The sequence below is a fragment of the Vidua macroura genome, chromosome 5, assembly GCF_024509145.1.
Source record: "Vidua macroura isolate BioBank_ID:100142 chromosome 5, ASM2450914v1, whole genome shotgun sequence".
Lineage (NCBI taxonomy): Eukaryota > Metazoa > Chordata > Aves > Passeriformes > Viduidae > Vidua > Vidua macroura.
The window spans coordinates 60,263,752-60,288,245 of NC_071575.1; the positions used below are offsets into that span (position 1 = coordinate 60,263,752).

At 39.3% G+C, this 24,494-nt stretch overlaps 1 protein-coding gene across 2 annotated transcripts; it reads right to left on the reverse strand.

The window, feature by feature from the left end:
- Positions 1-333: 333 nt before the first annotated feature.
- On the reverse strand, positions 334-22,071 carry PUS7 (pseudouridine synthase 7). Of its 2 annotated transcripts, XM_053978523.1 has the most exons (19): positions 22,050-22,071; positions 20,745-21,000; positions 19,280-19,339; positions 18,267-18,645; positions 16,256-16,340; positions 16,026-16,127; positions 15,214-15,358; positions 13,256-13,273; positions 10,812-10,923; positions 9,463-9,540; positions 7,749-7,877; positions 7,397-7,522; positions 7,038-7,099; positions 6,525-6,685; positions 5,532-5,658; positions 4,721-4,822; positions 2,844-2,973; positions 1,728-1,819; positions 334-1,051 (listed from the first exon to the last, which is right to left on the reverse strand). In XM_053978523.1, the coding sequence occupies exons 4-19, from the start codon at positions 18,614-18,616 to the stop codon at positions 915-917; spliced, it is 1,956 nt and encodes a 651-aa protein (XP_053834498.1). In that variant the 5' UTR covers positions 18,617-18,645; positions 19,280-19,339; positions 20,745-21,000; positions 22,050-22,071; the 3' UTR covers positions 334-914. The 2 variants fall into 2 exon arrangements, with proteins under 2 accessions (XP_053834498.1, XP_053834499.1); XM_053978524.1 differs by lacking the exon at positions 13,256-13,273.
- Positions 22,072-24,494: the final 2,423 nt, after the last annotated feature.

Below are 24,494 nucleotides of genomic sequence, written 5' to 3' on the forward strand. Positions count from 1 at the left end.
CCGGGGTCTGTCCCGCCGGCCCGGGGGCGGTCCCGCCGGCCCGGGGTCTGTCCCGCCGGCCCGGGGTCTGTCCCGCCGGCCCGGGGGCGGTCCCGCCCCGTGCTCCCAGGGACACGGCCTTGCAGCTCACGGCCTCCCCGCCCCCTCCGCACGCAGCCGCCGTGGCCGGCGACATGACTAGCAACATAGGCTTTACACTTGGCTGAAAAGGCCAGGTCTCTTTAGAACAGTTCCACAGGATATTTTTTTTTTCCCCCCACCAGGAAGGCCGGCTCATTCCTCGCCAACAATGGGCAAGGGACAGGCGCAAAGGAAGCACTTACTGATACACACTCAGAGTTTCAGGTTAGTTTATTTTTAGTACCTGTTCTTTGGTACAGGTATTAGCTGGAAAATACAAGTATTTTCTCAATGAAAAGTCGAACTATTTAAAAGAGCTGTACAGCTTTACAGCACACAAAAGCCTTGCTAAAAGAATCTGCTACTGCATCAGTGCAAAACTACTAGCAAAACTCCAGCAATACATATGTTCATCAGTATGTTAATTTTGTTGTAATTTATCTTTCCCCGTGTGATTCATTGAAAAGACTTCAAGGGCAGCTGAACTCATGAAAACATTCAGTGCTTGCCCAAAGAAAGCAAGCTAAACATTCTTCCAGGTCTGATGCCATTATAAGCACAATTCTAAAGATGCACTCATGTTACAGCTCAAGTTACTCATTCAGTAAAAAGCACCAGTCACTAAAATCTGTATTATATTACAGTCACCATCTTGCAAAGGACTACTGAAGTTAAATGCTAGCACTAAAAAAACTTTAAAAAATACAAATTTCTTACAGTGACTCTTTAAAGATTTGTACAGAACATGTAAATAAGAAAACACTTTTTTAAAATTAAGTAATTCTGCAGTTCATTCAGCGCAACCAGGTAGTATTCAGTTGTGTCTGGTTTTTTATGCTTGTGTCCATTTTCAAAACTTCTCGAATTGCCATGGTAGCGTAAGTGGAGGGGGGAAGGGAGAACTCCATCTTTAGTGCCCTGAATTTGCCATCTATCAGCAGGTATAAGAGACAAAAAGCAAGAACAAGTGGTTAAGGGCATATATAATGCCTATTCTGGATGCCAACTAAACTGATCTAACAGCTTCCACAACCAACTTTCCCAGCCCATAAAGCAAAGCAACCACCACCATTGCACTCCTGTTTATAATCCACAGTGAAAAATTTAATGAAACAATTTTTTAATATTTTCTCTCAGGACAAAGTGGTGGTTTCAGAGTTTTCTTCTTCTAAAAGCAAATATTCATTCTTTCAGGTTCAATTCCTAGCCTGTCTTCACTTTTCTGGAAAGCAGTGTCAAAACAGCTTGTGACCAGAGTTAAGTATTTCAGTCATCTGTGTTCAGCACCAATAATACAACCTCAGTATATAGACAATTTGTGACTTAATTCCACCTTTGTTAGTTGCAGACATTTACTGCTAAGCATTTACTTGATTTTACAGATGTCTGTAAGAAAATGTAGCCATCAATACAGATGCTGGAGGAATGGCTTGCACCCTTGAGAAATTAGGGTCCTTATTTAGATGCCTGTCCTTAGAGGTCATTGTTACCACTGCTTAACAGTCAATAGTTAAATGAAAGCTCTTCCTTAAAGGAGCTTTGACTATGTAGCAGTTGAAAGCAACAGCCAGATCAAACTTAGCAAACCAGCAGAAAAATCAACTTACCTGTTGGGAGAACTGGTAATGGTTTTCCTTCCAGTTTATCCAAATCCGTAGTAAATAATGGGATTTTAGGATCATCATATGCAACAACTTCCCTTTATAACATATATAAAATTTATTGTTATTTTAAATTATTTATGTTACCATATTTTATATACACGTTTATTTATTACAATATTATTTTTATTATTATTGCAGTTTGGCATTTACAACTGAAATTGAATTAGGCAAACTAATGGCTAAAGCTTTATGTAGAAGACTTGCCTTGGCTTTATGAAAATTGTTAAAAAACAATTAGTGAGAAGTTTCTTAGCATAACTCATCTGTCTGGCTTTGTGTGCTGTCAGAATTTCCAACTATACAAGAAGTATAGTTCATGAAATTAAGGGAAGACTGGTGTCAACTCTAAGAGTACCTAGCAGGAGTGAAGCCTTTCAATAGTCAACCAAACTTTGAAAGACACATTCTATGGTTTCTGCCATTCATTTAACAGAAATCCAATATGTAACCATGAGGCTGAAAAACTAACTGGGAAGTAGACAAACTTAATATTAATTAGTGCTGATGTTTCAAGTATAAATATTTGTATTTCTGTGCTCCTAAACGCTCTATCTTTAATTCTGTGCATCAGTGACCATGTCTTTCTGCACATTTGTACAGTTCCCTGTTTAAAAGGCATTTATTCATATGAGAACTAGGCTGTATCTCTAACAACAGTGATTTAGTAGGGTTAAGTGATACAATTTTTCTGATTGACAGGTAATTTGAGACCAACTTTCTTATAGCAAGACTACAAAAAAACACCCTGTTTTGAACATTATCTATCATTGTTTCAACATAAGTATTATCTATGAAGTGTTCAGACAAGTCCTTGCAAGGAGTGAACAACCAGGTAAGATATCTTGATACTCCTCCACCATAGAACAAGAGAACAAAGTTTCAATAAAGGTATAGTTCCACTTCACCTTCATTCAAAACATGAGAGAAGTGCAGAGAGATTCCTGTCTACCTATGTTTCAGTCTGTGTGGATGTCCCATGGATCAGTCTCACGTTGTTTTGTACTTAAATAAACTCTATGCTGTCAATTCAAATGTAATTTCCTTTATGCTCCCACTCACCAATTGACATTCTGAGGCCGAATGATAATCTTTCTGTATGCTCCAGAAAGTGAGTAATCTCTGATTTTATGCCTCATGTTGTTGATATCAAGGTTGTCAGCTACCAGCATCTCCTTGTAGGCCTCACCAACTGCAAGAGAGGAAAATATTTAACAGGAGAGAATGTAGTGTCGCCAATTTAAACAGCCTGTTTTCATGGATTGTTCCCTTCCCTTAAATTCAGTAGTTCTCAGCATATATGGGATAAATGCTACACAGAAGTTTAAAATTACTGCAAATCTTATTACCTGTTTACTTGTACACCCTGATTAGTAGAGGCAGTCACAAAGAACACATCAAATCAAATATCAGCTGAAAACAAAATTTACAAAATACTTCATTGACATTTAAATGTCATCTCATATATGCATTCCAATTTTCTAGACTTCACAGGACTAATCTCAGGTATATGGAAAAAAAAAAATAAAGGGCCAGACTACCCATTTACTCTCTCATTAAAAAGCAGCAGAGAGAAAACAGTTGACAATTTGACAGTACAAGAACAGTTCAATCCAATATTGAGGAAAATGTACAGGGAACTCATGACTAACCTAATCTATAAGAACACATAGAACAGGTGAAACCTAGGGCCAGCTACAAAGAGGGAACTATACCAACATTGTCCAGGCACACAGAAATGGTGTTAGGAAAGCCAAAGCTCAATTACAGTTGAAAGCAGCAAATGACATCAAGACCAGCAAGAGTCCAGCTGCAACATAAGGAATGAAAGAATACAAGGAAAGTGATGGGCAGCTGGTCTAGTGACAGACATAAGGCTGATGGTCTCAGTGCCTCTTTTGCCTTGGCCTTGACCAGCAAAGTGTTCCAGGCCTCTCTCCTTAGAGGCAAGGTTAAGAAAGAAGGACTAGCAGTAGTGGGCGAAGCTACAGGCTGAGAGAGCTGGCTCACATCATGGTGAAGTTTTTCTCTATCATCTCAGTGATTGTGCAGATTTAGGGATGTCCCAGAAAACTGCGGAAAACCAAGTGCTGTGCCCAACTTCAGAAAGAGAAGGAAAGATAATTAGGCAATTACAGAACAGTCAGGCTCACTTTGGTCCCTGGGAAAAATAATGGAATCGTCTCTGGGCATAAAATGACAGTGGTTTTAATATGGGGGAGAAAAAGAAAGAGAAAAAGCAAAAAGCCCACCAACCTTAGTGTCTTCTATGATGAAATTATTACACTATGGATGAGGGGAGAGCAGGGACTGTTGCCTGCCTTGCCTTTAGCAAGGCTGTCAATGTATTCCCACAGTATCTTTGTGTCCCAGGTGAGAACATTACAGTGGGTGGACTGGTAAGTGGGTAACAGCTGTCTGGCTCAGCATCTCAAAGTATAGTCACTACTGGCTGCAGCTCTACCTAGAAGCGGAGTTCCTCAAGGAACTGAGATGTGTCCTGTGAAATAGTGGAGAAGAGCTGGAATTTACCCCAACCAATCTGTGGGCTAAACCAAGCTGGGGTGGCATTCAATACATGCAAGGAGAGGACTGCCATTCAGAGGGACTGAGGCACACTAGAGGAATAGGCCAAGAGGAACCTCATGAAATTCATCAAGGACAAAATCCTGTACCTGATTAAATCCTTGCAGTGGTACAGGTTAGTGAGAATTCTGCTCTGCTGTCATCTGGGATTCCTAGTGGGAAGGAGACTGAGCAGAGCACCCTGGCAGCAGCAACAAAAGGCTGACATTAATGTTTTAGAGATCTGAAGTGATGTATTGCTTTGAAAGTCACCAAGGTTGAGTGACTTGAGATCCAATCTTCCTTTTAAGAACAATCTTAAAGCAAACTTATGTTTTCAGAGTAAGTATTTCAGGTATTTCAGTCAGACTCACTTTTATGCTTTGGATAAATGACATCAAATCCAGGCAATGGCATCACTACATCATGGATAGTGTAGTTATCAACGTCTCCTTCTTCAATGTGAACAGCTGTGGCTACAGTCAGGACAGAAAAATTAAGTTACCAGCATAGATGCCTGTGACAAGTAATTTCAGCTAAATTTAAAATAAAGCCTTTGATTGAAATAAGTTTCCTCAGAGAAAGATAACTACCATGTTTTATCTCCACTTAACAGACAACATTTCTAAGAAAAGAAGTAACAGCCTCCAAGGCTGTCACAGTTACTGGCAGAATTACAGCCTGGCTTCCAGTGACTTAAAGCTACATGAAGTGAGGACTGCTAGAGGAACAGCCCCCTTCCATGCACCAGGCATACATAAAGGAGAAATACTGTAGGAAATGCCAGAACAAACACAAAGAAAACATTAAAAATTGAGTGGAGTTTCTGCTTTACAAGATACTAATGCAATCAAAAACTTATATGGTTAAAACTTTATAATGTCCTTCCACAGTCCTTCACGGCTCAACTAGGTTTGAGGTCATTCTTGAGAATAATCAGTCCTCCACAGTCTCTATTCCCTATCCAGTTATTTGAAAAAACAAGCAAACAGCTCATGGAAGTGTAATACCTAACTTCCAATTCCTTGCACAATTTGTCTAAAACAGGCCAATGGATTCAGATCTCACTGGGCCAAAACTGGTGACAGAAAAGAAACTATGTAAGCAGTATCAGACAAACAGTTACATGGCTTGTTTTCCTAGGAATCTGAACTATACAGCATCACTGGCTTTGTCTGATTTTACCTCCTTTAAGTACAAGATCTCCTGGTACAGCTCTAAGCCCGTATTCTTCTATTCTCTTGCTCACCATATTATTCCACACATAACTCTGGTAGCTATGAATATACATTAATCGATTATTTCTTGGTATCTAGAGGTAAAGAAAAAAAAATTAAACACTAGATAGATACATTTTTTGTCTTTTCTGACAATCATAACCAAAAAGGAGCATATTTTAAATGTTACCTTATCCAGCAAAAAGACATACACAATTTCTTGGTATACGTATTTGGTTTTTGTTCTTTGTTTGAGAAAAGAATATGTGAAGAAACAATGCTTTTACACATTTGAAATCTGCACAAAAAAACTGCTTAAATGTACAAAAAAAAAAAACCCAACACATTTAATTCTACAGGTCAAACATACGGGTCTATTATAAAACACTGAATTAATATTCAACCTCCTGAAATATTAAGTAAACTCTGCAGCTGTGAAAGCACTGTGTTATTCTAATTATCTTCTCCATAAACAAGAAATTATCCCCCAGATCCTACAATGGACACAGCAGTTTGCTAGTGATGAGGTATTTTCTCCAAAGACTTGATCTTGATTACAGCACTTGAAAATGACAAGTGGATCCATCACCTCCGTATCGGGCTGATTCATTAGCCCACCATCAGTTTGATTTATACTTTTAAAGCAACAGGAAAAACACTGAAACTGAACATTTGCACAATTTTCAGATCTGTATTATACATAGCTACTAAGTATAACTGTATTGCTTCCCACATACCAGAGAGACTGTTGTATAAATTGGAAAGCTCATTATGCACATATTAATTAGACATGTCGTCAGTTACTATGCAGCAGTACTTACAGCAAAAAGGCAGGATAAATGTAAAGGTTTTTAAACTTAACTTTCAACTCATCAAGCATCAATGAGTCTATTTTAAATTCATCCTGATACCATCAAAAGAATGTTTATTCAAGTAAATACTGCCCAACTTTTACACTCACTATGCCAAATGCAGAGATTATGTTCTTCATTCCATACTTTAAGAGTCCACGTAGAAGCTGTCCTTCCACGCACCTTTTTACAGGTAGTTTCTTGAGGGCTGCTGCTGGATCTTTAGTCTTTGCCCATTCTTCTCTGCATTTGACTAAGTATCCCTTTTCGGCTAGAACAAGGATGTAAAATAAAAACATTTTAACTATACACCAAAAAAAGCATCCATCTCACCTTTTGTTAAAACAGTTGAAAAATTCAAGTTTGGGTCATGGTAATTAGAGATGAACAGAATCACAGAACACTTGAGGTTGCAAGGCTTCACATGGAGCTTGAGCAGACACTGTAAATATTCAGGTCCCTTTTTAGCCCCACTGCAAGAAACTGCACAGCAAGGAAAGTGAGGCAGAAAGGGAGAGTCTGAAGATTGCTTCTCCACTGCTAAACTGGCTTAAGTTTTTCCTAAACATATGTTTATTGGAGAAGAGGCAGAAACACATGATGTATCATTTTTCAGTTCTCACCTCCTGGTCGTGGTTTTAATACCAAATCCATTACTTCATTCCAGTTATTCTGTAGAATAGCTCTAGGATTCAAACAGGAAAGTGTATTAAGAACTGACTAAATCTATTTTAAAGGGATTTAGCCAACTTATCAAAAAATATTTATTTGTGTTTAGACTTATGCAATATTAAAAGTAGTGCTATTATGCAAGATAACTGCTGAAGCAAGTTCAGAAACAAGATCTTTCTTGAATCTAAATTTAAAACTGGTACAGGCAATATGTTAGAAAACCGTTCCCAAAAATACATTAAGTTACATGGTGATAAGAGTAAAATTTAAAAAAAAAAAAAGAGGGGGGGAGGATGAAAGCAACACATACCTGCCAATTTGATAAGTAGGAACAGCTGTGGTTCCAAATCTTTGCATTCCATAGTAATTAATGAATCCAATTTCCCTGAGTGAATGCATTGCTTGCTCTATCTGCTCATCAGTTCCTGTTATGTTTCTAGCATTAAAAAAATGTTATAGACAGATTAAGGGTTTATACTATTTTGAGATGTCCATTATATTAAAGCTTAACATCAACATTATATAGCATGTATCAAATTCAACAGTCTCCTGCCAACAGGACTTATTTTTTTGTAACACAAGGTGCACTGATATGACTTATCTATTTAAAGAAAAAAAAAAAAATTCTAACAGAACCATCTAGATACCTACTAACATACTACCTGAGAACAACAGTGAAATGGTTCCCTTGCAGTTCTCCCAGTTTCAGTGGATGGTTCTTGTAACTGAAATTTCCTAATTTGAAGTTCATCAAACATTTATTCAAATGAGCAAGTCTCTGTGCAGTGATTCTAAAAAGAAACCGATAACAGTGACCAACCTATGCTTGGAAAAGTAGATAAATATAGAAAACGAAAAACAGTGAGTCCAGTTTCCCCAATTTTCTACTGTTGCTTTTTCAAAATAATTTAATGAAAGAGCTAAAGGAAGATAATACATAATTCTTAAGGGTACTCATACAAAAGAGTGACAGACTGTTAGCACTGTCTTTTCACATCTATGTTAAAACATGTACTCCAGAAAAGTATATTGCAGTATGAATGTATACTGTACCCCACAAGCTGAACTCTGCATTATTTGAGTAACTATTTCATGAATACATACAATCCAGTCAGCACAGTCATAAATACAGAGCTAAGTAGAATTAGCTAGTGTGTATGCCTAGTGCAGATGAAGGAACATAGAATCCAATGTGTCACTGATATCTGCCATTTTTGTTGCTAGTATTTTTGGAAGCATACCCTGTTCTTTGCATCACCAAGTTGCTCTTGGACACTTCTGCTAAATTTTTACTAGTATAGTGAAATTTATGAACAGCATGGCCAGCACACTCAGCTTAGAGCAGGCTGGCAATGTCCCCTCTCTTGTGCAGGAGAGTCGAGGGCTGTGGCACCACAGAGCAGACACCACACAACATTTACAGCACTCTGGAGCTCTTGGACACAACACTGAATGTGATAACATTAAACAGCACCTGAGATGGCTACACCACACATCTGGTTAACTGTTACCACTTTGCAAAGCTGCCTTGCAGCAACGCAAATCTGGGGCTTCTCACAATCAGTATTTCCTTTTATATGTGTAAAGCACACACATACAGAACATTGGGAGGAAATATACGATCAGTTGGATGCCCTCCTTTTAACAAGGATTTGATCAAAACTCTTGCTTTCAAGCTGTGAATTCCTCACTCAAGGAGTGTGGTTTTCAAAAAGTTGTAAAAAGTAGTACAGGTAGAATATTCCAGCCAGCTAAAATTATATTGCAATATGTGACTGGGAGACATCTGTCATTCTCAGTTATGAATCTAACACTAACTTAAAGTGCCCAGACACCATATAATTATCTTAGAATATGACAAAGTAAATTTTATTTTCTCTTAGAAGGTGACTTAAGGGAGTAGGTTAGGGCAGGAAAAACTGCTCATTATTTTTTTGCCCCTTCTGGCTACTCACAGATGAGCAAGGGCAGTATTAGCCTTCTCCGGCACTGTTCAGAGAGTACAGTGAGAAAGAAAATAGGATTCTAGCTGTAGAAAGGGGGAAACAAAAGCCAGGAAGAAAGTAGGACATTATTTTCACCATGTCATTCTGTTTTTCTGCTGTTGCATGAGATTCAAGCAGCCTAAAAGCAGGCAGGCAATCTGTCCCACTGCCTCCGCCAAGTACACATAACCAGCCTGTGACTCAGAGCACTGACTGATATCAGCAGTAATCACAGAATACAAAAGGACTGTGGCATCTTCATTAACACCTGTGCTTTACAAGGTCAGGACCTGTACCTGCCATTTGTGTCACTGAGTCTTTTAGGTATTTGAGGAGATATCCAAGCTACCACAGCAGAAGTGCAAATACTCCAGACTGTACTCTTACTCACCTGAGAACAGCGATCTCTTGAACTGTTATAGCCCTTTTATCCTTAGTTCCCATGTAGGAAAATATGTTTGGCTTCACTCTTAAAAGCAACAGTAACATATATTATGCATATTAAAATAGCAAGAGATCAAACATAATTTTCAGCATAATTGCCTAGAATTATTAGTCTTATAAATTAAAAATAGAAAAATATACCTACATTCCTCAGAACTGGGTTACAATGTGTGACATTTTCTAATCTCATCCGTGAGTACATAAAACACAAGGAAACTTCTGTTTTAATTAATGTAGACAATTCACTTCTAACACAACAGTGCTTGCAAAATATGAACTTTGAAGTACTTCTTTAGATACATTCACTCTACACAAATGAACAGCCACCACCAACTTCACTAAAAAAAAAAAATCATGTCCACTTCTTCCTTAAACTTCAAACATGTCTGTTTGAATACCATGCCTGCACATTATGAGAAAGTATGAGAAGTTAATTTAAAATTTGATCCACTCCTTCCCCTGAGAGGAAAACGTCTTTTCCTTTTCACTTTATACTTTACAGTCTGTGTTGGATGGTGTATTTCCAGTTATTCCAGTTAAGGGCTCCAGGGGGTAGCAGGGTTGCCATTACATACAGTCTTCCACCTAACTATGCTCTTGCCATTCTGTTCTCAACACCAATAGTCCACTGGTTAATGTCTAGATTATAAATGTTTTTTTTGGACAAGAAGGGCAAAGGGAAAAGTGGGGAAGTTTCTCTATGAGTAGATCACTGAACTGACCCAGTTTTAAAACCGCTCTTCCTCTGCAATTCACTGTGCTCATGTCACGCCTTGGCAAATCTTTTTGTTTCTGCACTTGATGGGGTGAAAGGAACTAAGCCTGTGTTACCATGGAGAAATTAATACATGGAACAACAGTCTATCAACTGTAACTGCTTAGAAACTGATCAGCATATTATCACAACAATATCTGACAGGTTCATAACATACTTGCATATATTCACACACTGGGGAAAAAATGGCTTTTAATTCAGGTTACGTACATTGAGGCTTTCAGCTGCCAAGCCTTTCTCAGATCAGCCAATGGCAATTGTGGACTTTTTCCATTGAAGCAGTAGAGTGGTCTTTAAAATTTCTTAGGCTCATTTTGTTCCATTCTCACCTCCTCATAAAACTTCGTTATTTTAAATTTGATATTTTAAAGTAATTTTTCATTTTAAGCTGTCTACAAATTAGAGAATAGCAATCACTTGTGTTGCTCTTACATAATTATGAAGCCTAATGTTTACAGCAACAAGAAACATGGAGGGAGAGGGCTGCACACCAGCCAGGATGGCAGAAACAACAGCCTTACCTTAAAAATTTGGATAGGACATTAATGGCATCCATGGTGTCCTTGTTCTCCTTGTACAGTACAAAATGGCAGTAGCTTCCCCTAGATTTTGGCCAAGAGTGCTTTCTTGGATCTTTAAAAGCAAAAAGGTTAAAGTGTCACTTTAAAAAAAAAAAAAATATATATATATATATTTGCCATTGCAGCTACATTTATTTTAAATACACAAGATTCAATTCCTGCTAATTTCCATCTGCTTTAAAAAATGAAAAGGAAGGCATTAATTACTGACAGTAAAAGCTGTGAAGCACATTGAAAAAGACTCTTCCCCCACCTCCACTGGACTGTAAACTTCTCTTTAATCAGTTCTGTCACCTAGAAAATCCTGAATGAAATAGTGACAGTTCCTTTGTCATGAAATTATCTGAAAATACAGCCTAGTCATTTAATTGCTGTACTCCTGAATAAATTTTTCAAAAACATTATCATTATACTGACTTTCAGTAATAGAAGCTACACCACATTTCTTCTAGCTCTTTCTATAATTAATAGTTGAGGACCACTGGAGCTCTGTTCGTGGGAAGACTACCATTATTATTTATAGTACAGACATATTCCTTATTTCTGTAGTATTGTTTTGGTGTGCCATACAAAATAATGAATCATACCACTACAAAACCCTAAGAAATCATGCTCAAAAAATTGCTTTAAGATGGTTCATTTTTTAAAATACAACAGGAGCAAGAAATCTGGTACAAGAGGGACATGAACATACAATCCATGGCAGGTATGGTGCCATGCTTAGAGAAGGCCAGAGGTTGAAATAACTTCAGATCCCACAGACTAACAACTGATTTACAATTTTGTGCTACTATTTGACATTTTCTGTAGAAGGAAAGAAACTCTCAATGATTTGCTAAGCTTTTTTTTTTTTTGCACCAGAGATAAAACTTTCACTTTCCAATAATCCACTGTCAATGGCATTAATGGGAAGGGAGACTGATTCTACACAGGCTTAGCAACCAGCTGTGAGGTTCCTTCAATTCTGAGGGTTATCAGTTCCTTATTCCTTATTATTCAAGAACAAAACTAAGATTTTGTTTTGTTTTAAACAAGAAGTCCCTTAACTCTTGCTAGCCACTAAGCAGACATACCTGGTTTTGTAAAAAAAAAAAAAAAAAAAAAAAAAAAAAAAAAAAAAGGCATAACCATCTTTCATAACAGGAAAAGCTAACTGAAAAAGCCAGCCTTATTTCAATATACAAACACCAATGCAGGAAGGAAGTACTTGGGAAATACTGCTCTTTTCTTCCACACTGGTTTTACAAAGTCCAGATAACCCACACAAATAGTAAATATGCTTAATTCTTGCTTGTTTTTGAGAAGCTGCCATTCATGCACACACTTCTGCAAAGACAATTTTGGATGCTACAGTATAAAACACTATATGGACAGGTTTTAAGTCACTTAGAATTATTGCATCACTTGCTTTGCAGCATCAGTTCCTAAGCACAGCCCCCCCTCCCAGAGTTTCACTGGACCTAAACTGGAGACCTCATGTTCCTGCTGGTCTCTTCTTCTGAGCCACCACTACTCAAACTCAGTCAATGAAACACTGCATTCAGCTGGAAGAGCAAGGTTCTCCACTAAGATCTCAGCAATTAGAAGAGAAGAGAGTAAGACAGAGCTCAATTCACAAAGGAGAATCCTCTCCAGCTGGAACCATTCTTTATATTTAACTAATACATCTTGTAGATGGTCATTTCAACTCACTTCAAGAAGTGAGCTCTAATGTGATCTCCACTAAAAGGATTCAGTAGATGCTATACACACCAATGGGCTCCTCATGCTTTGGGCATCACAGCCATGACCCTATCCAAAGGAGGCTGCAGCCACAGTCCTGATACTCAACCATTCTTCACCCAATACTGCAAAGCATTCAACTGGGTAGATGAAGCAGTGGGACAATTTGCAGTCCTTATTGCTGTGTTTCAGAGTCATGCTACATTCTTACAATAAAATTGTCTTTTCAAGCCCTTTTTCCAAGCCTTTTGCTGAAACTTGAGGCTTGGAAGCTCTTTTTTAACAGCAGGGTGTGTGATAAATGCCTTTAAAGTTGTATAGACAGATAGTAGTGTCTGAAATATGGGCTGAAGGGCAAAGGCTTGGGTAACTGAAATCCATGGAAAAATTCCTATAGTTGTCAACATGTACTCTCAAAATCGATAATTAATATCACTTCTTACTAACAGACTTTTTCTGCACCAAATTAATACTGCCTATACTGCACTATGAAAAAGAAGTAGAACAAGCCTAATTCTTGGCTGTTTCAGGGCATTTTAAGTAATACTATGTGTAGGGATTTTTAAGAAACTGTTACAAGTTTGGCCAGTCCTGTTCCTATTTAGGAGGTCGTAATGGTTGGCATTTCATTTTTGTTAGTATGAAATGTCAACGTCTCTTACCTGTTGCAGTTCTGACCTCTGTCCCAATGCAGAGCATAAAGAGTACAAAAGAGTAGCATTTAATTTTTAGACTATCAAAGGGTTTTTAGAGGTGAACATGCAGGTTTATGGTTATGGGATTGTTTATGCTTCAGGGAGCATCCAACAGCTAGGTGGTGGATGACAGCAATTTAGACAATTATGGAATGGAATCGTGCAGAGGCAAACAGTGAACATATGGAAAGCTTCAACTGGAGATGTAACAAACTTAATTTGTGGACAATGATGAAACAACAGTTTACTGACAATTTAGTAAGACAGTATTTTAAGTATTTGGAGGATAAACTGACTATAGAAATATAGCACCTGCTGATCTTAAATTTTAAGAAGCATGTTTGGTAATGTTTTATGTTATCAAAAAAAGTAATCGGGTATCTCAGCTAATAATCCAATATTCTACACTTTTCTTGCCTGGGGAGCCCATTCATGACTAAAGACATGTTTGCGGCTATATAAACAAGAAAGATATGTATGTAATCCTGACTAAAAAGAACTTGAGTCTTACATCCATAAGCATTTGCACACACTCACAGAAACTGACAGACCACCCCAACAGATGCACAGGTGCCTGCAGCATCACAGCTGGGGAATCCAAGTTTAAATAGATGATGCTTCTCTGCATCACAAGATGGTGCTCCACAATGTTTTAATCCTAGAGACACACCACTAAATTCTTTTCAGCATATTTCAAATACTTCAATTCTTTTATATATTATCCCTTAAATCAGCTTAACAACATCCACTTGACTGTAACAGTCATTAAAGAATAGAAACAGAAGGAAAAGGTGGAGGAAAAACCGTTACAAACCAACAGAACAAAACTGGCTGAGGAGAATTCTGTGCTGGGAGTATACATACTCCATGCATAAAGCATGCAAACATACACATTTTCTAAACATGACTAAATAAGACACATAAACACATTATAATTGGACCAATAAAAATAAAACATTCCCATATTTGCCTATAACAAGCCTTAAAGAAACAACTACATTAAAGGGGAAATTATTTTATTTCCCATTTTAAATGACTCTATTTCTTTATCGTTCTTCCATCTCCTTTGTGTTTAAAATTAAAGGGTTAGGTTTACATACCATTATTTGTAGTAGGTTGAAATGACAGAGGAATGCAGCCAATTTAAACCAAACCTTAGTATCTTTAGTTAAATGTACACCATTCTGCAGGTAGATAATCCTCTAAACTTACAGCAGCAACAAATTTTTACTGACGTAAAAAGATGTAAAACATGTTAATTTATTCCCAGTATCCAAAACAGTATTTTGCTAGATTAAAGTGGATAACACTTCATTTTGAAAATCCTTCATGACTTTGACTATTTTGAAAGATTAACTGTGATCTATAATGAATAAAGATCATTTCCTGCAAATATAATTAGCCTTGGAAGCAGAAGTAATGATCATGGTAAACTATGTTTATATGAAACTATAACTCTGAGAAAAAAAAAAAGGTGCTTGTCTCTACTCAAGTCATTAAGAATTTTGTCATCAATATTCAAGACAATCAAGATTACACCATCTATCAATCTAATGTACATTTTCCAACTACAACCTCTTACATCCACAATGCACGCTTACACACACAGTTAAGATCGTGAAAGTTAAATTTAAAAAATCCTGAAAACAAAGCCTCTGTTTTGCCTATTCTCACTGAAATAGAAGTTAATGTTCTCTCTTCTAAACTGGATGAATTATTTGTAAAGAAAAACAAATAAAAATTTAAATTTAAAGCATTTCTTGTGGTCCTAATCATTTTAGATGCACAGCATCAGCTGAAACGAGGAAAAAATGAAGCAAGACTGCATGAGGAAGCACACTCACTTGAAGTACTTACTAACAATTCTTACTTTGGGGATAATTTTAGCATTTACTTTACCCATCTGCTGTGATACTGAAACTCACTTGCCAATGCTTTTTTCCCAGCAGCATGATAAGCAATAATGTATTTCTTTCCATCTCTATCTTCTGTTTTCGTCTCCAGTCCTGGAAACAAGGACTTCACAGCCTGATGGATGATGGTTCTTTTTTCTTTAGTGTCTTCAATTACCTGTGTTAATACACATACATGCAGAAACCAAATAAATTAATATGAAAGGGGAGGGTGCTTTAAAGGCAAAAAAATATTAGCTAGATAAGATTATTTAGTGTCTGAATCTTATTTGAAACTAGCAGGTATAATCTTACTCATCTCCGTGTCCCAAATTTAGCTCAATAGTTATTCTTTGAATATGTGCAATATTTGAATATGTGCAATGTTTAAAAATAGCAATGTTTTAATGTCATTTTCTTATCTTTCTTGTTACAGAAGAGCATATTTATCTTCTTTTCTATTAAATCACTAAACGCTGACCTTGAAAGTAGTGTTCCATCAGGATAGATGTTTTATGTAAACCTCCTTATTCTTTAAAACAATATTAGATAGGAAACCAAAATACTGCAAGGTAATTTTAACACCACAGGACTTGAAACCTGTATTTAAGTTCCTGTGTACAGTCTCATCAAAATCAAAGTAACAACTCACATATGCATGAATTTGAGTACATCTGTAAGACTTTAGAGAATTAATCCCTAAACTGGACACAGATTGGTGTTACCTGTCACATCGTGTTCAAATTGCTCTTATACCTTCCATGCATTAGAAAGCATGTACCTTCTACTCCCTCCCTGCCTCCCTCTGCCTCCATCCCAAACTTCATATCATTTCCTAATTTTACCTCTATGGCAACACTAGTTTCCTTATTCTTAAAAAGCTGGAGCTCCTCTAAACGCTGCTTGTCTTCATCCGACAAAACTGTAAATGTTTCTTCTGATGGGTCCTAATATATATTTGGGGAGAAAAAAGAAACATCCAATAACCCTCATGGAGTAACTTCCAATCATTCAATGGTCTTGCTTAAGGAGCATTAAGAAGCATAGCCATTACCGAATCTACCTCAAAATTTACCTCATCATCCACTGGAACAGAAAAGTCATCTAAATGGCTCACACGTCCATCTTTGCCTATTTCATGGACAACAAAGTCTGAGTATCTGATAGAAAGAAACATGCATTACATTTATAATAAAAATCCCACATCACATAAAGTCCTTTCCTAAAAAGCTTTTTGTTAGCAGAATTCACTGAAGAATTCTGAATTAGTGTAATTCAATTCAGGTGAAACAAACTTAACAACCATGAGAAAGCTGTACCTATTCCCACCCCCCAGAAGGATACCACAGAACACATATCCAAATGCAGCAGACTTCTTTGCAGATCACCAAACACCTACTGTAGTTATTCCCAGTCATTCTCTCACTAGTTTGAAGAGATCAGTAATGCTTATCCTCAATCCCAGTCATTACTGGCAATTAAGACTCACTGCATTGCCACAATGTGCAATGCATTAACTATTGCATTATCTCTGTCACTTCAAATAACCTGCAAAATAAAGTGCATTTTAGCCACTTTACAGAAGGCAGGACAAATTCAACCATGTCCATATATTCAGTTGTACAGAACATCATTCAAATAAAGTTACTCTGCATACTTTATGACAGCAAAAAAGAATTTTACTCTGACTTTTTCAATCCTGTCACTCATATCTAATAATAAAAACAGCTCAACTATAACACAGCACAGTCGATTAATGTTGCAACTGCTAAATGATTTTTAAGCAGCATTTGCTAGCGAAGTGGAAAAAAAAAAAAAGAAAGTAATTCTTATTCTATCAATGTTGAAACATGAATAAAACTTCACCATGGGACGCTTTCTACTGTACCTCACCCAAGCCCCCTTTTGCCATCCCTCTGTGGAGATATACAACATATTGGTAGAATTCCTTCCTGATGAGTGTTGTGTCCTCTCCTGTATTATCAGTAGCTGTCTAGACATGCTAGTGATGGTACCATAAAAATGCCAAGAATGAATTAATAATAGGTGTTTAAAACTAGTATCCAAAAAAAACCCCACAAACCCACGAATTTTCTACCACATGGTTACCTTTGGCCAACCAAAATTGGCAGATTTCCCAGAAGAAGGTTCAGCACAGACTAGGCTTCCCAGAGAAGGATTACACTAGCTGCTTAATGCTGCACATCAAGATTAAATACATACATAATATGTATATATCATTTATGTGAAATTATCTATGTATGAAGCCACTATTTAAACACAGTGACTTTTCAGTGTGTAAACAAAGCAACCTTAACTGCTTTGCTAAGTCAGAGAAACAGTGATTCTCACTTCAGTGAGCTCCTGTATTTGCATTCTGTTTTATTCAAAGCTATTCTTTAATTTTAAAAACCTAGAAGTTCGTTTTAAAAAGCTACTAAACACCAAACATCTTATTAAATTTATACTGTATATCTATACTAAATTCCATATCCTGAATTTTAAAACTCCCTTCTATGTAAATGACATTACTGAGCAGACAGTAATTCAAAGCCTAACTGAGCAGACAATAATTTAAAGCCTAACTATCCTTGTTTACAGACATTAGGATAAAAAAGAGCACAGCAAAGAACCAAAGAAAGATGGTTCAATTCCATTTTTCAGTGCATCTCATATCAGCACTGAGGAGAGGTACAAAAGGTAGGTGTACTGCATAAGGTTTTATGTCTCTGCTGCTGCCAGAGAGCAAAGGAAACAGCAAAGGTCAGTGTAATCATGTATCTCTACTCATACACAGCTTCCTTCTTCAAAGCTCCATTTGACAGGAAAATAAATTAAAAAAAAAACAAAAACAAAAAACCAAACACATATTAAAAAACCTCAAAAAACCCCTAAACAAACAAACAAAAAACAACAAAAAAAAGACCCACAATCTAGAAAAGTCCTAAATTAAACCTTTCTTTAGCAGTAAAAAAAGTAATGAACCTCACTTAATCCAGTTGCAATCTGCAAGTCAAAAAAGGAAAATAGAGAACTACAGCTGTGTTACACAAGGAATTAACATATGAAACAAGACAAAGAGTTACCTCTCTTTTAAGATCCCAGAAAACCCTTTATGAGAGCTAACAAATTTAGTTATGCCAACATCACTTTCTGTCAGTCCATGCTTCATCATGTCTGCAAAGCTCTCTGGATCTCCATCTTCATCACTATCCTCTAGTTCCTCTTCTTCCTGCTCCTCACTTTCCTCATTGGGGATTATTTCACTTTTTGTGTCCTCGGGTTGTTCTGTTACAGTCTCAATACTCTGCCCAGAGTCGTTCCCTGCCTTAGACTTCTCCAAGATCTTCTGTCTTTTAACTTCATCTGCATTGGCCACATCATCCTCAGAGCGAGGACGTTTCAAGGATACACTATTCATTTCTACAGTTTCCATCTTTAAGGCACAGGGTAGGATAGGAAGCCCTGAGAAAGAAAAAGAAAGGCTTATTTTCTGCCTGCTAAGAGCAATATCAATACATAGGCACTTGACTCCAAGGACTCTGCCCCCTAGCAATTTTTCAGGAAAACCATAAACTTTCTGTATTTAAGTTATATATCAAGTAAACATTTGGAACACCTAGAAACAATATGTACTTGGGGAGAACGAAGGAAGATATTACGAGGGCAGCATGCATGCTGGACTGCAGCAGAGCAGGATTCAGTACTACACTGACCATTTACCACCATCATCACTCTTGCCCACCCTTACCATGGCTACTTGCAGGCCTGTGCACGCACAGGCTCTGCTGTCAACAGCAGTTTAGTGCCTAAGGAACTGTTTGTTTCCAAACCTTCTATTATGCATGACTACTCTCAATTATTCCCTTTTTTATCAAGATTCCATCTTGCAAAGACAGAGAGAACAGCTTAGTTCCTGCAAACCTGAAATCTCATGTCTTTCTTTTCTATGTGCTTCCAACACATACAATGCCACATAGAATTCAAGATGGCATCAATTCAGCCCAAAAGATAAGAGGGATGAGCTACCAAAATCATTGATTCAGTGAGACAAACAAAAAAAGGAAATTAAAAAGTCTCTGAGGACATGATTACTCACACTGGTGGAATAGGGCTCAGAGCTGCCACCTTTGTGTCAGCAGAACCACTGCCTTCAGGTCTGAAAAAAAGAAGAAAACTAACTCTTTGAGAAAGTTTTATGAAAAAAAATATTATGAAAACATATATCAGTGCAATCACATATGGACTCAGATAGACCCGTTAATACATACAATTGCAAAAGTTTTACCATCCTAGTGACACAACACATTATTGTGATTTAGCAAGCTACAGGAGAGAACTTTGGTTTTATTTCTAAGTGTATAAAACAAAACTGGAGTTCCTATAATTAGGCATGGACAGGACCATCCTTCCAGCATCACCCAATTGGCACAGGAGTATACTGGGGATAAAATGCAGGTTCTGGGAGTTGGGGATGCATGAGAAGAGGCCATAAATTGCCCTGTGTGGGCCATGGCCAGCTCCAGCTCGCTCCATAAACCCACTGCCTGCCATCCTCCAACTCATCGGATGAGCACACGGCAGCCCCGCTCCAGTTTATCTGAGAAACGGAGAGGCTGCCAGTGGCAGCAAAGGCAAAAGAAAGCACAGGAGGAGACACGTGAGAGAGTGCTCAAAAGGCACAGGGAAGCATGGAGAAGGGAACAACTGCTGCGGACACAGCTGGAGACACACTCTTGTAAGGAAACTCTCCACACTGGAGCAGGGACACCCCGATGGAACTGTGGCCTGTGGAGGTGCCCATGCTGGGACAGGGACACCCTTGAGGGGCCCATGGAGAGGACCCACATGGGAGCAGAAGAAATGAGCAGGAGAAAGAAATCTCCATGTACCAACCCCAACCTCCTGCACTACCACTGCCTTGCCCAAGGGCCAGAGCATAACCTGAGGGGTCAAGGAGGAAAGGGGAAGAAAGGAGTTTTCCCCAAGTCTGTGTTTAAGTAGTGGTCATCTTATTATATCACAGCCAACTGGTGATTAAAAGCTAACTGGTAATAAATTCAATTCCCTGTGTCAAGTCAATTTTGTCCACAACAACCAAGTTTCTAAATTAGTAGGATTCAGCTGTTACTGAGAAATTAATCTATGCAGGGAGCAGTATTTTACAGCTACATACATCACCCTGTATCATTTCTCCAGCCACTAAAGAGCATAATCTATCCAATTTTAAAGGGCATGTTTTTAAAGGAAGTCCCACAACTAACTTGATAATCAGCATTTGCTGGGTTGGTAACTAATTGTTACCAGTTAGCTGTTAGCACAGCTGACTTCATAGCCTGGACATCCCAGTGAAGAGATTTACCAGCTCAGGGAAAAGAGACAGGAACAACTGTTTTAGAAAAACCTGAAATGTTTTGCTCAAATGAAGAACTGAAAATGAATGTTACAAAAATAAATGAACAAAAGGGAAATAAGGAGAGACTTATAAAATTAAGTGTATGTATGGCATGAAGAGTGATAAGACACACATGCAAGAAAGCAGAACAATTAGCAAAACAATGTACCTTCAAGCTGAAAGCACCAATTTTAGTCTGTCTTCAAATAAAAGTTCATAAAATCCTCCTTTCAAGAGGAACAATAAATAAAAGTCATAGTCAAGTGAAGCAATCCACCGCTGTTTCCAGATTCTCTTCCCATGTACCAAAATTTATAGAGGCGGGGTTATAAAGCACTGAAGTGGAAAAGGCTTTTGGATGGCTTGTGAGTATCTTCACATAGTGAACAAAATAGCATTCAACACAGTGAAATCCTCTGAGACACCTGCCAAAGGTAGTAAAAAGAGAAATCTCGTGCTTCTTAAATAAAACTGTAATACCTAGTTATTGAATTATACAGACTGTTACAAGAATTCGATGTTGGACACAGACACTCCAAACTAGTCACACACACAGACTATTCTCACAGCAGAACAGCGACTCACATACTACAGAGTACTATCCTGTGCCCAACGGCAGCCATCATCGGGGATAAATTCTGCAGGATAATTGTTCGAATGAGCACGCTGAAGCGAGCGGGGCACACACTGCCTCACTTGTGCAGACCGCTAGTGAGATGCTCCTATTATTTTTTGACAGCTGCTCAGTTGTCTCGGCCCTTTTCCTAACAGGTGTTTCCATAAAAGCCAGAATCTGCATAAACACCAACTCCGCAGGAATTTCAATGTTGTAACGGAGACTGAGTTTACTTCTACAAATAAAACACTTGACTCTCCGCAAGAAGAAACGCCGAGCGATCACTCCTGGCGCGGTACCTGTCAAGCAGGCACGGCGGGAGCCGCAGGGCACTGAGGAACAGACCCGGAGCGCGGCAGCGCTGGGCGCGAAGCCGCTTTCTCATGAGACGAGGCACGTGGGATAAACGGCGACCGAGGAGAGGGCGATGGTGCAGCAGCTGCGCCCCAAGGCCAACCCTTGCGGCGGGGGCAGCGCGGAGCGCGCAGGCGGGGAGGGCAGCGGCGCTCGGAGCCCGCGGGCCGGGCCGGGCCGGGCCGGGCCGGAAGAGCCGCAGCCAGCGCTGAGGCTGCCGGGGCAGGGCAGGAGGACGCGCTGGGGCCGGGGCAGGCGGGGCACGGGGGCGAGGCAGGAGGAAGGGCTGTGCCGCGGGGCTCCCGGCAACACGCGGCGCAACGCGGGAGCGGCAGGGGAAAGCGCGGCGCCAGCGGGGGCGAAGTTGCCCCGAGGCGGAGCCCCCCCCCCGCGGCCGGGCGGGGAGCGGAGAGCCGGCCCCGCCGCGGAGCCCTGCGCGGCTGCCGGGGGAGGGTGCGGCTCCGCCCGCCGCTGGGCAGGAGCCGCTGAGGGGGAGCCACTTACCCGCACGCCGGCACGGGAGGACGGCCCGGGCGTCAGCGCGGCGGGGCGGGAGGCGGAGGCGGCGCGGAACGAGCATGGCCCAGCCCCGCGCGGGCGGAGGCGGCCCCAGGCTGCGCCCGCCCCCGGCCGGCCCCGCCGCGCTGACGCCGGGCGGGGAGCGGAGCGGGGCCGGAGGTGGTACCTGGGCACGGGCTGATCCTGACCACGGGCTGCTCCTGCCCGCGCTTCCGTCACCGCCGGCCTGCTCAGGCTTCCTGTGAAGGGGCTAGAGTAGGCAGGCGGTGATTTACGGAAGAACTGAAACTGTGTATGTAGAACAAAAGTTTAATTTCCAAAAGGCGGCTATAGCCAAAGCAGGGAGCCGTGTACACGAGATGGCGGCCTTCCTGAGCCTGCCCGGCATCTGAAACACGTGGTGCTAATTTGAACATCAGTCCCGGGACAAGGGAATGTTCGAGTACCATTCAAAACCTACACTGTACCTATGAAAATCACTTTAAAAATCAGGCCAGATCTGTGCTATCAGTCCTTTCTGGCATAGTCAGAATGTCATCATCTACCCTCTTTTCTATTTTAAGCGCTGATGCAAAGAAGGTATTTTCATTACCTTCAACATGTAGATTTGTCCTTATTTTTAAGACCCTATGTGTCATGTCCCAATCCCACCCTGTCTCAGACTTTTTCTGAGCCAGGCTATTAATAATTTAGTGTCTCATACTTCTTATTCTCTAATTGTATTGTATTCACAGTCTTCTTATGTGATGAGACTTACACATGGTATATGTATATGGATAATTTATTTTCTCATCTCTTGTATTTACCTTCCCCCTTGGAGTAGAATAATAAAGTAACACAATGGAGTACTTTGCTCAGGATTTTAAAAATGGTATGCATGAATTCCTCAATGACTAGCTTATAGTCATTATAAGACCTCATCTAGGAAGAAAGAAAGGAGCAAAGGTGCAGCTCTCCATAGGTCTGAGCAGAGATGGATCCATAGAGATTTATTTTATAAAGCCCTAGAGGATCAAATCTTTGTCTTTTCTACAGAGCTTTATTTTACCTCCCTGTCCAGCCTTCACGCTTGGAATTTAATAACCCTACCAGATACCAGCAGGGATATCAGGAATGGGTTCAGTGCACCTCTGAGGAGAGGTGAACAGTGGACTGGAAATAGCAATGGAGGTTAGTGATTGAGAAGGCAGATTATGGCACTTCTGACAGATGTAGTACAAAAGAGGAAACCAGTGCTAGGATATCACCAACTCCAGGCTGTCCGAGTGGTAGGGACAACACAGAGAGAGCTATGTGTCATTTGAACACTGCTGTCATTTGGCCATTGACTATGGCTGTGGTACGTTGAAAAGTTGTTTCTTCACCTTTCCCAGGTAAAATCATCTTGCTGAAAATATCTGGCTGGGGGAAACTTTCAGCAAGACTTCTACCATGTATTGGTCCAGCTTTTTCTGTCATGTAACTTCTTGCTTCTTCTATCTTGTGCAGGAGAGCTTCCCTAAAATACTTATTTTTCCTCCTCCAAATTCCTACATTAAGTACCTCCTTGTCTTCAAAATCCTTGTCAGTAATTAAGTAGCTTGTATCTTACAACTGTGTTTGGTATGATAATTACCCTTCTCTTAGTTTTCCCTGTTGACTGTGTGTTCATCTGTCATCTACTACCATCAGCTCAGATAGAATTTGGAGTGGTATGAAGTACCTCATACACTGAAGAACCAGCATTTTGAAGGACCTGCAGGTGCTACCACAAGGTCAATATCTTAATAAGATCATTCATATGTGTTTGCCAAGTCTTCTAATATATTCAGAAAAGTTTATTACTCCTTTCTCAATACCAACAAGCATTCTCTGACATATTAAAGAATTGTCTGCCTGTGTCTGAGAATCTACAGACAAAATGCACGAAGTCACCCTTCCTATGATTCAGGAGCTGGAAAGAGGGAAATGCTAGTTCTGCTTCTTAGATAAAACTGATCCACCCTTGCAAGAGACCATCGATAGAGATCCCTGAAGATTGCTTGCTCAATCACCTTCTGTTATGATCTACCCTTAACATGGTTTCCAAGTGTAAGCTGGCAAAGGGCTCACAGTCGTAACTCCTTTCTCTTTCCATTAGTCAAGTGCTCCTTTTACATACGGAGTTATAGTGTAAAATACAAAAAGAAAATAATAATAGTATGGCTTGAGCTTCATATTTTTTCCTCTGGTTGGTTTAACAATTTAAACCCCTTCTATTATAAATGATCTGATATATCAATTGGGTGGTATCATTAAAATATTATTTTAATCTCCATTACAATATATTAGTACATTCCCATAGAAATTTTGTTTAATGTAACATAAAGGAGGTTTGTTTTGTGGAAAAAAAATATGACCAAACTCTAATAAGTTAGTAATGTCTTCCTACTGTCAGGCTCCCCAGGAGGG